Source organism: Rhinolophus ferrumequinum, chromosome 7, assembly GCF_004115265.2.
Source record: "Rhinolophus ferrumequinum isolate MPI-CBG mRhiFer1 chromosome 7, mRhiFer1_v1.p, whole genome shotgun sequence".
In the NCBI taxonomy this organism is placed as follows: domain Eukaryota; kingdom Metazoa; phylum Chordata; class Mammalia; order Chiroptera; family Rhinolophidae; genus Rhinolophus; species Rhinolophus ferrumequinum.
This window is the reverse complement of record NC_046290.1, coordinates 84,684,519-84,698,095: the sequence shown is the minus strand read 5'-3', so window position 1 is coordinate 84,698,095 and position 13,577 is coordinate 84,684,519. Positions and strand designations below refer to the sequence as shown.

The 13,577-nt window shown below is 40.3% G+C and overlaps 1 protein-coding gene across 1 annotated transcript in view; it reads right to left on the bottom strand.

Annotated features, from left to right (window-relative positions):
- Window positions 1-7,247: 7,247 nt before the first annotated feature.
- PRDM6 (PR/SET domain 6) overlaps window positions 7,248-13,577 on the bottom strand; it is a 97,365-nt gene continuing 91,035 nt past the window's right edge. Inside the window, 1 exon segment of the mRNA XM_033109850.1 lies at window positions 7,248-9,058. Within this exon segment, the coding sequence (XP_032965741.1) occupies window positions 8,944-9,058 (115 nt within the window). The 3' untranslated portion in view covers window positions 7,248-8,943.

Here is a 13,577-nt window from a genome sequence, read left to right as displayed (position 1 = left end):
CCAAAAGGTAAGAATATCCACAGGTTGGCTCAGTGCTATGAACCATCAGTTTGTTGTTGACCGTTGCCAAGTTCTTGAGTTTCCACATGCAAAACTGTAATTCCACACAGGGGATTACAGCAATGATAAAAATTCAATAAAAGACAAGACATTGAATCAAATCTGAAAGAAATGTCCCAGGGAAGGGCACCTGCATAGCCATCAATGCAGGTGGCAGATCTTCCAAAGGAGCCCACACTGACAGTCCTTCGTGATAGCTGGAGGTTAGTAGGGAATCCACACACGTGTCTATTCACTTCGGCTCATCTCAAAAAGCAATTCCTTGGACTTGGCTGAACAACTCCTCCAGGCAGAACTGGCTAATACCTCAAATCTGTCATCACTGGTTCCTGGATGGTCTCCTACCACCTCTATATTTTACTTGATTACATGTTTTTCTCTCTCTTCCAAATTGTATTACTCACCATGTCCCACTCATTTTTTATATAAGCAGCTTAGGACATAGACTTTAAGTACGGTGGTGCAAAAGTAATTGAGGTTTTTGCAATTATTTATAACCTTTTAAACTACTATTACTTTTGCACCAACCTAATAAAAATATTTGTTAAGTAGATGTATGAATGAATGGATGAATGACAAATATAAGTTATGTGAGGACTAAAAGTCGCACTAAAGCTGTTTAGAACTGTCCCAACCAGGAGGCTGAAAATCACAACCACCTCCCTGTCAGGCCCCTGCCCTCCCCTACCTACAAGAGGCACTGAACTGAGCCTACAGTCTGACCAGAGAAACAAGCAACACAGGAAAACGGTGAATTCCCAGAGTACCCTTTCCTTAAAGAATCTCCAGAATGAGACTCAGGTATGTCGTGGTTGCAGAGTTCTACTATTTTGAAAGTAGATCCTCACTTCTGATGTAATCTTTTTCTCAAGAAACATTTACATGTCATTCCTGGGTAATGGAATATCCATACGTTGTGACGGAGGAAGCAGGAAAAAATGCAGCTCCTTGTTTTCAGGTTGGGGCTGGCTGCTAAGCCTGCCCCAGGGGAGTCAGCATTCTACTCAGAGAGCTTCCTATTGTTCATGATCATTTTCACATTTATTTCACTGTAATCATCCTGATGCGTATAAAAAGAATCAGCAACCTAAAAACAGAGTAAAACCCCCCAATCCAAAAAACTCCATCTTCCACTCGCTTAGGCTACAAAACCTTGGAGTCATCCTTAACTCCTCTCTTTATCTAACAGCTCAGCCAATTCATCAGCAAATCCTGCCAGTCTTCAAAACACACCCAGAATTTAATCAATTCCTGCCACCTTTACCACTACCCCCTTGCAGAAGACACCATCACCTGTCACCTGTATCCAGATACCCGCCTAACCATCTCCCACCTTCAGCCCATATTCCCCTACATTCTTTTCAACAAAGCAGCCAGAATGATGCTGCATGATCCTTTTCAATCAGATCATGCCCCACTTCTGCTCAAAGACAGTTTTTCTATTTCACTCAGAAGAAACAGCCAAGTTCTCACATAGGCCTTCGAGGTTCTAATAGTCTACCCCACTTTACCTCTCTGACCTTACTTCCTATAATCTCTCCCACCTCTCAATCCACTCCAGCCTTAGTGCCCTCAAACAGCTGGCTTTGGCTCTCTGAGAGCCCTATGGCCTTGCTCATTCAGAAGGGCCACAGACCCAGGCTACTCTAGGGCAAGAGCTTTCTGCTCTTCCCCAACTCTTACAGAGGCCAGAGATCAAACATCAAGTTCACACTACCACAGAATTGTGGCCTGGCCTCTGCGTATATGTTTCCTTGAGAATGGACCTGCCTCAGCTGAGCAAATGAGTATGCAAACACAGGAGTGAGGAAAAAAGCAATCTCAATCATACCTGAATAAACCACAGGGCTGAATTTTAACAATCATTCTGCTAGCTAGTGCTACAAGCATTCTGTTTGCCAACTAATGCTTTCCCAAGGCGAGTTTGTTGACTGATTACTACCTAAATTGCAGGCGAGAATCAAACAGTGAGAAAGAACCAATATGGGACTGGAAAGACAGATACAGCAGATCAAGTAAGCATAGGAATGTTTTATTAATCAAATATATTTACATTTCTTGGTCAATTATCTCTAAATGTGTGCCTGTTTTTCATTTAAACATAATGTAATCCTGGTAGATTCTATCGTAAGAGTACTTACAGCTGCATGCATGATCTCATTGGTCCTTTGTAGTTTTTTTTTTTTTTTAAGATGTGAGTTTAATAAAGCTAAAAAACATAAGCAAATTATTTACCATTCTAATTGCAGGATAATCATTCTTGTCATATCCGTGGCCCTTACAGCAAATGGTCCTCACCACCCACAGTGAGCTTCTCCTCATTCTCTTGACTGACTTGTTTAGACTGTCCAAACCTCAACAAAGCAGAAGTGAAATTGAGCACTAACCTTAACCATTTTATTTGGTAGGAAGTTGGAGAGAGACATATTTCTATTCCAATGGAGACCATTTACAGTTAATTGAAAATTAGCATATAAAGGAAATTTACACAATGCCTTTATAGCATCTAATATCACACATCTATTATATACTACAAAGCTTGATGCTTTCCCCCTTAATATAACAAAATAAATTCACTTGGAAACACCAGGTCTCCAAAATAATTTTGCTTATCTGAACCAAGTTTTCCTTAGTGTCTGAGTTACCACCTTGGCCTTTGCAACTTTGTACGGGGGTGCGGGCAGGGGGAAAGCCTCTTTCATAGAGTCCTTATAACTTCCCAGGAAAAGAATTTTGCCTCTATTTTTGCTATTTCATTTTTTCCAAGTTGGGAGAAACTTGAGTATCTGCACTAGATTGTTCAGGGAAAGCAAGTCTACAAGGGTTGTTTCTTAGCATTAGATAATGTTCGAAAGGGAACCAACAGGGACTGTGAGTGGGTGGACATTTGGTCTAAAATGGCTGCCTTCCCCGACATGTGGTGATCACCTGCTGTGACAGGATTTTTTATTTTTTTTTTAACTCGAAAGAGTTCTGTGGAAACATACCTCCAACTTGTTGAAGTTTATATCAAGATTGTTTTCAGTTGGGAGTGATGTGCCAAGCTTTGGGGGAGAAAGGCAGCAGCAGGGATGTTTTTAAGGCAGGAAACAGGAAATACCAACCAAAGCCTACCATGTCTGACTGACAGGGAAACCGTGCTCATTGTTTGGATAAACAAATGTGCCTGCTAGGATCTGAATTTGGAAAAATTCATTGTGGTTTCAATACTGTGGTAAAGAATTGCCTTGTAGTCAAGTCAGTTCATAAAGAAATTTTGTAAACTTTTTGAACACATCTTACAAATAGTCGCATCTAGATGGTGCCTAAGACCTTGAACTGGTTCCCGGCGTACCTGATGCGCGTACTACAATATTTGTGCCTTTGACAAACCCAAACTATAACGACTCTAGTCTTTATACTTCACTGCTTTAAACCAACAGGCTAACCACATAAGCTCATATTCTTAATGGACACGGCTGCATAATTAATCCAGTGACTCCTGAAAAGTAACTCACTTAGCATTCAGTCAGAACAAAGGAAAACTAGATTTTACGTGGCCCTGTTCAGGATGCATTTTTACTTGTCAATAGGGTTAAAGCCTAGATCTTCTTTTTTGGCCTCTGCCCAACTTACCTGCCTTACAGACTGTTGCCATTTGTCCTAATGTGTGTCACACAAGTGAGAGGAGTTTGTTTTCTTTTAATGTGGAATTTTAGTTGCATGTATAGAAAACCAAAAACATTACCTGCCAGCAATGGGTATTCCAAATTCCGCTGTTCGACAGCACAGATTTAGAGATTACAAAATCAGCAACGACAATGATGTCTATTTTAAGAGGATCTTAGCCTTGTTGCCACAAACACATTTTATGAATAAATTATACTTGTGTTTATTTTACAAAGCTCTTGTTCTCAAAAAGAAGCTTTGAATAAGGAAGTATTTTCCCTTTTAAAAAAATTGCCGTCATGTGGTTGAGGAGGAGGAAAAAAGTAAAGAAGCGGTTAAGATAAGTATATATGAGAAAAGGGTAATGGTAGTAGCTTTGTTTTAGAGTAACTGAGGATTAAATTAAATAATCCATGTCGAGCAGTTAGAACAGTGCCTGGCAGTAATTGCACAATTAATATATTTTTCTATCATTATTATCATCCCCATTTACATCTGAGGGAATAAGCTCAGACTTTATTTTTCCATTAACATTTACTTAACAGATTCTTTTGTAATCCTAAATACAATGGTAGCATCTTAATATATAGGGAAGACAATTCAATAGTTTTATGTCTTTGCTCTGTTTGCTGACATTTTTTAAATAATTTTTCACATTGATCTGAAACATCTGACGTACGTCACTTAAAAGGAGAAACTAAATACATATTTTAACTGTTCAACACAACCTCGGATTACAGGCTAAACATCTGTGGCCAGGCTTTTCAGTTGGGCTCTCTCTAGCCAGTTGTACCCGACGGCTCGTAGAATTTAGTCTCGGGAAGGCCAGAAGTATGTGATTCTTCCTGGGACTCCATTTGTTGTTTTGTGGTAGTTCAGGTAAATTCTAGTGATGGGAAAAGCTCAAACTCCTGGGTGGAGAAGTACCCAAAGATCTAGTTACTTTGTAAAATGTCTCCAAACCTCTTCACCTTGAAAGGATCCTGACAAACGAATGACATTTCTGCAACCTTCTGTAATCACTTAAAAGAAGCATATATCACTTAGTATCTTTCAGGATTTGGTGTCAGGAATTGGTAAAGGCTATGGGAAACCCAATTACATTCACATCAAGGAAGGAAAACAGAAACAAACTTTCTCAAAAAGGTGCTTATTTAGTTGATTTGCTCATTCCTGCCTGGTTTCTGCAGGCTTATGTAGCCTTAATATGAGAATTACATATTTGCTCCTAAAAACACAAGGCTGGGGGGCCTGCTCAAAGCAACTCCCTGAACCCCTGCTGTTCTGAAAATGCCCTACTTTCTGAGATGTGCCATGTTCCCCATTTTAAAACAACTCAAGAGATACTCACATTTCATTTTTAAATTCATGCAAAACAAATACAGGAATAATTCACTTCTATGATGAAAAGCAATTAAATATTAGTTTTTCACATGAACAACACTTACAGCCAATGACAAGTAATTAGTTTTGCAATGATGTACCAGAGACCTGGGGCCTCGGAGGGTGATGCCCATGGAGAGGAAGATCCTCCAGTTTCAGAGCGTGAAGAGCTTGACAGGGAGGTTCAAAAACAAACTGAACCAAAAACTTCTCTTTTTAAAGCAATGTTGAATGTCCACTCTGACAGTGCTCTCTGAAGCACAGGGGTGCCATTTAGGTGTCTCCACCTCTGAGAGCTCCACAGCCACACACTGGGGACAGGGCCTGCCCTGCCAAGGTCTGTCACTCAGGTGGCCCCTCAGATCCGTGGAGGGTTCCTTCTCTGAGCAACTCCAGCCCTGTCCCCATTTGTTGCCTTTTCCCTGGGGTAGGATCATAAAAACCCTACAACCCTGCCCCTAATCGCGGTATCTTGATATTGTTGCTAAGAACCAACAGCCTAGTGGGTAGACCAAAAACAATCAAGCTGTGCATCTTACTTTGTTTTGAGATATGCTGCCTTCTGGTCCTCAGCTTCATTTACTTCCCTCTGGTTTTCCCAATTGCAGCAATCCCTGTAATTTCACTAAGACAAAAGTCTGAAGGACTAAAACATCCATGCTACTAGCCCACCACTTAAGAAGAGAATATTATTTTCTCACCAATAGTTACTTAAATAATGCTGCTTAATAGCGAACACCTAAAATGGGATCTTATACAATAGTTCAGTAAATGTTGGTTGAGTAAATGAATGAAACAATGAACCAATCGATTAATGAAAAAATTTGATGAGTTGGTACATGGTTATAAATTGTTGCATGTCTGGACTAGAATAATGCTTTCCAATGGACAATCCAATAAATTGTAAACCCTGTAAGAATAGAAATGGTATCATAATCCTTTTCTGTTATGAAACACAGTTTCCTCCATAAGGCTACATTCGAATGAACGTTCAATAAATATTTGTTCATTGAATTAAATGATATAAATTACACAATATTTAGTTTGATAGCTTTAATTACCCACACAATAACTCTGTAAAAGCACAGGTCCCCTCAAAAAATTCATTTTTAATGATAAAGACAACCAAAATGAAAAGCTTATCTTTAAGAATCATGTGCAATTCCTGGGGGGAAAATCTCCAGCTTTGCCTAAAACGACTGAGATTTTTCTAGAAATGTGGTGTTGTGGCCCCACCCTCATCCTCCTGCACCTCGACTTTTATGTGGCACTCCCCTTTCGTTTAGATGAATAGCTAGACCAATGAGCGTGTGGTAGGATGGCACGTCTTATTCTTGGGGGAGGGAGTCTGTCCACATCAGTAGGAGAGGGCAAAGGAAGATTACCTCAAGAGCCAAACACTGATTCAGCTCTGCTAGGCTCCCTTTCTCATCTGAGCTCTCTTCCTCTTTCCTCCATGATTCAGAGCCTTTATTCTCTTTATACCATGATTCATTAGGAAGTTGCTAATAAGGGAAACTGACAAACCTTTACGACAGCAGTTTCTACCATCCATTTACAGTGTCCCAAGGGAATATTAGTCAATTTTAAATAGGAAAGGCTAAAACAATTGTTGGGAGGTTGTAAGAAAACAACAACAAAAAAAAAACTCTCCCCAGAACGTACTTCAGTTAAAAAAGCACCTGAGACGCAAATGATCTCAGTACTTGCTTCAAAGCTCCAAGTCAGTTTGCAGGTGTAGGCCTGTCTCACGGACAAAAGGGCTCGGCTCATCTTCTAGAAGCTGGCAACGGCTCAGCAGTGGGAAAATTGTGAATGTCCCCAATTTTCTATTTGTTAAGTAGAAAACATTTTCTAACCAAATTTTGATGGAAAATACATGCCAAAATTCTCCCTTGCTAATAAAGGAGAGAAACAAACTTAAATGGGCCAGGAGGCGAGAAGAGTCTTTTGGTATAGAGGTCGCTGCCATATTAATTTGGAGTTTGGGATCAGCTGGCAAAGCCATTAGAGGCAGGGACCATTGTTATGGACACTGTTTCCAAGATATCAAGAGCGGAGTAAAGGCTTCCTATTCTTGAATATATACACACATATATATGTATACATATATATGATTCTATATACATGTATAAATTTATATATATTACGTAATATATAAATTATATAGATATAAATTACAATTAGCGAAGGTCTGGTTTACTCCATTTTAAATTTGGCAGTTGGGTGCTATGGGGAAGGAAGATTTTTCTGAGAACCAAATACATGATGATCCATTAAACTGCACCAGGCAGTCTCCTTCCTTTTAGTGGTCAGTTTAATGATGTGTCTAATATTTTGTTGAGGGCAGACAATGGGAGGGCTGAAAGACGAGGCGTTCTTAAAAGGCTATGTCCTGTTATCAGGTGACCAAAAACTCTACAGAGAGTCCTGCTCTTAAGCACTCTAGATAAAATCGTTCAGCTTTAGCTACACTGGCCATCAAGGGAGGACTTCGTATCTGAGACACTGCTGTGAGTTAATAGACAAGGGCCATCTTTTTTCCTGAAGTTGAATCGTGTCACGGAATGTGACCCAGTTTTATTGAGCATCATTGTTGAATGACCATAGGCTTGCTGACGTTAAACTCACCTCCCTAGCACTCAATCGAAGAACAGTGAAATTGTGTACATAATCCTTTTCTTTCCATGGATCAGTGTTGCGAGAAGAATATTACCAAGGGCCATAGGAGGTGAAACAAGTAATTCCTATTGATAAAATGAGCTGTTGCCGGGCTCCTTCTCTCGGGGTTTCCTTGTCTCGGTTACTTTCAACTATTTTTGTAAAAACGCTTCCCTCTCAGGAGGTCCTCCCAGTTTCACCCGTAGGAAGAAGGCAGATGAAATGGCCTAAAAAGGCGCTGACAGTGGGGTTTGGCTCTATCTTTGTTCACATAGTCAACACGTGCACAGACACAACAAAAAATTACTTGAAGCCTAATACCTTATATTCAGCCTCATACCGAAGAACTTTTATTTATTTTTTTTGTTTTGTTTTTGTTTTTGTTTTTTTAAGCTAAAATGTTATTGAAAACAACATTTTCTCAACTAGCTGCTTCGGAACAATATACTGTATTATGAAGCTCCGTACATGGTACATGTTTTTGAAATCCTGACAGGGCAAAGTAAGTCCCCATTTTGTTTCCTTGAATTTTAAAATTTAAACCATTTTCTTCCTCTTCTGGGCTCTTCTGCATCGAGACCAGGTGGTTGGATGGAAGGAGCCACATGGAAAGTGCATGAGAAGTGAACGTGGAAAACACAGAAATGCAATGCCCGTGGGGCTGACGATGGTGCCCACTGAGGGAAGGGTCTCACTTCTGTTTCCGTGGTCCCGCCCGGGCCGCCCGCGCCGGGCCAGGCCAAACCAAAACAGCAGGAAGAAGAGCTGTACAATGGGTCCCCTTGAATCATGCTACTAAAAAAAGGTGCAACGAGAAACAAGTCCTTGTGCATTCTTAGTCACAACTGTGGGCAGAAGAACCCATACAATTCCTCCCTTTGGTATTAAATAACAGTTTTAAAAAGCTTTTGAGAAACAAAGCAAATACATGGTGGCACTGGAAATGTTGCCCTCCCCACGTTAGTCATCCACTGAAATAAGTCTCATCCCTAGTCATAAATAAATAATCTCTTTCCTGGTCTGACTTCCACGCCAGGATCAATATCTCTTAACATCTTACTTATTTTATTACTGCTTTTGGTTTTCTGGGACTGATTGAAAGTTGCTCAGAGGAAATCTTTGGTTTTGCTTAAGTGTCCGTGACATTTAATCATGACTTTCCTTGCAGTTTAATTCCAACCAGTCAATCAGTTAATCCACTTCGATTGATTCTGGGCTCTCGGTTATTGGCTTGCACTCATTGGGCATCCGCTGGTGTCGGCTCAGCTGAGTGGCCTGTGTGAAGCTCCTCTCACACCTCTCGCACCTGGTGGAGGCAAGAGAGAAAATTGAGACCAGGGAGCGGGGCCTGCAGGGTGACGGGCCGCCTCTCATCCTGCCTAATCAGAACAGACACACCAAAGTGGCTTCAGATTTTCCCGGCTCAAGAGGTTTAATTGGTGGCTCCTTCCAAGGCCTGGATGCCTGTGATGGGACAAAGCCCGTCTGATGCAGAACAGAGGGATCTGTCAATAGGCAGGGGGAAGGTGATTTCTCCAGAGAGCGCTGTCCTGCTGCAGCTCTGATCACTGTCAGTTCAAATAGATAACGAACAAAAAGAGATTTTTAGGAGTGAGCCATCAAAGCAGCAGCTTGTCTGCAGTTTTCTGCTCTGTAACCCCAAAGAGAAATTGATGACAAATAGAATTTCACCTGCTGCTAATTTAAAACCAGGAATTCTACTCCCCTCAGCACTGCAGCCAAGGAGCGATCATCTCTGAATTTGGAAACGAGAGGAAGCGATGCATTAGTTTGCAGTGACTACGCAGGTGGATGTGGGTGGTTGCTTTTGTGCAAAAGCTAGTTATAGTATCACAGCCCAACCAAACTCAGGGTTAAAACAATGTTTGGGGTGTGACAGAAGGCTCAGAAAAACCAATGTTTGTGTGGTTCAAGAAGTTTACCTCTCCAGAAAGTACAGTGAAAGAATGTACTTCTGGGCCATAATTACAGGCCACCATGTCTCATGAGGAGAAAACTGGTCTCACACTTGAAGATCTATCTCCTCTCCTTAACTTAAAAAAATAATTAAACAAAAAACTGTAATCTAGGAATCTTGGGCCTGCCTTCCTCCCACACAACACACACACTAGCTTAATGGCTACTCAATCTACAACAAACACACACACCCACAGTCTAATGGTGGCTTCTAGTTTTTCTGTGGTGGTTGTTCCTGGCTGGTTGTCTATGAGTGTGTACACACACACACACACACACACACACACACACGGGGGCACGCTGGGCACAGACGGGCTGCCTGGAGCACTGGCCAAGCATCCTTTGGGGCACAGCAGCCATTTCGCCATCCCCTTAATGTCCTCTCTTCAAACCTTTGAAGGGAAGGATATTCAGGAGAGCTGTAGACAATGGCCCCTCTTTTAAACAACACACCCTTTGGTCCCAGGTCCCTGCAGTATTGGGACTGTGGCAAATCATCATGAGAAAGTCTGCACTGCCCTATCGTGAGCCATGGGTCTTGTTATCTGGTGAGCGGTCCTTTCTTTCTCCTTTTTAGTAAATTATACAAAGTCCCTTGCCACAGGAATAATTACCTATAAAAATAGAACACATCTATCCACTCTGGAGAGTCTTGCATATTTTTGAATGTCGGGAGGTTGGAGCCTGACTATCACACTTGGATTTTTCAGGGCTCCTGTGCCAGCTGAGTGTGTCAGGATGACAAAGTTGTGTTTCTTTGATTGTCTTTCAGGGAATATTTTTAGCAGCCTGTTCCACTGTTAAAAACTGCACTGTGATCTTGACAAATGTATAATGTCAGCTTTAATGTATCAGACCTATCAGCTCAATGAAAATAACTCAGAAGTATTGATCAGCTAATGATTTTTAGTGTATTCATTAACGTCCATGGGCAGCTCATCCCCTCTCCAGAGCTCCTGAAGTGCTGATGACACGTAAGTGAATTGCTGATTGTTTATTAGAAAACTGATTAGTTACTGGATTAGTGTGTCAAAATATACTACCTTTCACTGCTTGACAAACTTTCAAATTATTATATTTCTTTTTTTTATGGTGAAGCTCTAGGATCAATTTCAATGAGAGAATAGCTTGAACAATTATGAGGAATAACAACTTATCTGGGTCATACTTTCGCACTTCTAATCTTGTACATTAGAATCTAAAGAATTCGAAAGTGGGAAGTTTAGTGCGTCACAGAAGGCAAAAGTGTAAGTATATATGGAATATTTAAACATCCAGATTAGACAGAGACATTAGAGGAAAGTTACATTTTTCTCAAGTGTTTCCCTAACTGCCTCACAGATATTTACACTCACGGAATAATTTGTTGTCATAGTCAGAAAATCTACTAAGTCTGATCTATAGGTGGCCTGAAATTATCACTGAAAAATCATCTCTAGTGCCGTCTGCTCAAGAAGTGAGAGTAAAAACACATGCAGAACTAGGCTTCTAGAAATAATATTCGTGTAGGTTGGGAATTATAAGAACACCATTTGTATCACTGAGGAAGTAAAGAGAGCTAGATGTAGAAATATTTTTTAAAAAATAAAAGGACATCAGTTTTAGATTCATCATCTTTAATTTCAGATAAATCTTCCTTCACAAATTACCTTCGTGGCTTAATAAAACTCATCAGAAGGACAGATTCCATGCAAATACCTCAGTTCTGGCAGGTTAGAGCCAGACTTCAGCTGGGTTGACATTTAATTAACCCTGAACTACAATCCCAGATGAGTGACTGGGCCTGGGTACCTTGAAGCCTGCACTTCGTGCAGTGGAGCAGAGTAAAAAAGAAAGAGACATGCAAGTAATGAGCCGGGAGTAAAGACAGGGCCGTCCTCATTGTGATGACATCACAGTCTTGAAGGAAAAAAAATCACAGAAACAGTGAAGTGGATAGTCGTCCAAATATTGCAGCGAAGAGAAAGTCCCCAACTTTCTACCAGCATAGGCATCTTAATTAGACTGGATTTCCTTTTAGATTTGAGATCATTCTTTACTTATTGTGATGGTTGACTGGATTAAAGGCAGAGTTTGCTTCACAATTACCATTTGACACTGACAGAGACACAAAATAATGCCAAGTTCTGTAACACAGAAAACCTGCAAGCTTTCTTTCTGTGCCTCTATGGCCTGTCACACAATACTTCTTGGACTGAACCAAACTGCACAGGGCTTCAGACATGTGCTCAATGCATATTTATTGATGTGCTCTTTTTATTTGCTTTGATTTTGCCTAGATCTTGTTAAAATATTAGATGCTCTCTGGAATATCCTTTGATTTTTTTTTTTTAAACTGAGCCAAACTGTCTTTACTTAAGGCAAAAATGTAGTTATAAGTCTTTTCCCCTGCTTCTAACAGATGAAGAGCAGAACCTCTCCTATGGAAAGTCCTGGACTGCCTAGGTGCAGAAGCCGCCCTGAACTCATGAGAGAGCATGGTTAGTAATAGAGGATATTGGAGTCCTCGTTGCAAAGAATAAGTCTTAAATTGCCAACTTCCTCCCTTCTTTCTTCTTTTCAACAAAGTGCTTGGCAATTACTGTTACACGAAATGATGTCTTGCTTTTGCTCTTTGTTCTCCATGACTTCCGGTCTCACAGTACAAACTGAAAGCCAAGAGCTTCAACATGACCCTTAATATTCGTTTTCCTCCGTGCTCCTTTACCTTAGAAATTCTAAGTCTACAGCCAAGTGAGCTACCCCACAGGCTATGATCTACTTGAGCTTGGAGGGGTGGAATCTCTCAGTGAGATACCAGCCAATCAGATTGTGATGCAAAACCTGGTAGGAAACTCTGATTTCTTCTTAATGCCAAATCCAGCCTTCTCTAGATAGCAATAATCTGGATGTGCCTTGAAAACCCACATCTCAGCAGAAGGTTTTAGAAGTTGGAAAACATAGCAGGCTCAGTCTGGCCCAGCCCTTTAATGTTCCATGAAGGCCTCCTGGGCCCAGGGTGGGTGGGTCCATTTGGGTACTGAACCATTTGGGGCATCTATTTGGAAGCTGCCCAAGGCAGATAGTTTAGGGTTGTGCATCTTTACAAGATTCTTTTCCTTCTTTGCAACATTGTTTAAGCCAATACCCATTAGTTGAAGTAGTAAAATTAACTGTTGTGATGAAACCCATTTTATTGACGAATCTGCAACAAAAGTTTTTTTGAATGTTTGTTTTATAAGCTTGTAAAAGGATATCTTCATAATATTTACAAATGTCCATGGGATGGATATCCGTGAGCTGTGGTTGGAAGATTCCCAAAACTCCCTTGGGATAGTTCAATCCTTACTGATCTGGTTGTATACACTGAAGGACTTGGCTTTCCATTTCCTAGAAGACGTTTAAATCTTGCCCTTATAAAATAAGTGTACATTCAGTTCTCCCCCATGGAATATATATTGGATAAGTTAAAAAAAAAATCCCTATAGCATGTGCCTAATCTTTAGAGTAGAAGCAAAAGAAACTAAAACATGCACATAGAATCTAATCCAACCAATTCTGGTTTGCTTTTTTTTTTGTTTTTTTCCCCCAGATGAAATTAGGTTATGGTCACAAAAGCATACTACTGTTACAAAGGAAAAAGATATAATTGCTAAAGCCCATCAAATATTAATCTGATGAATTAAAAGTAAGTTAAAATGGCAACTCTATTGGAAACATGACAAAAAGAGGATGTAAAAGAAAAAAAATTGAGTGGAGTCAACGAGGTTACACATAAGTAACACCTTAACATTAATAGAAATCTATTTCCCATTTTGACCCTGAAACCTCTTCAATTAATTACTAAAATCTATTTACACAGCAACAAG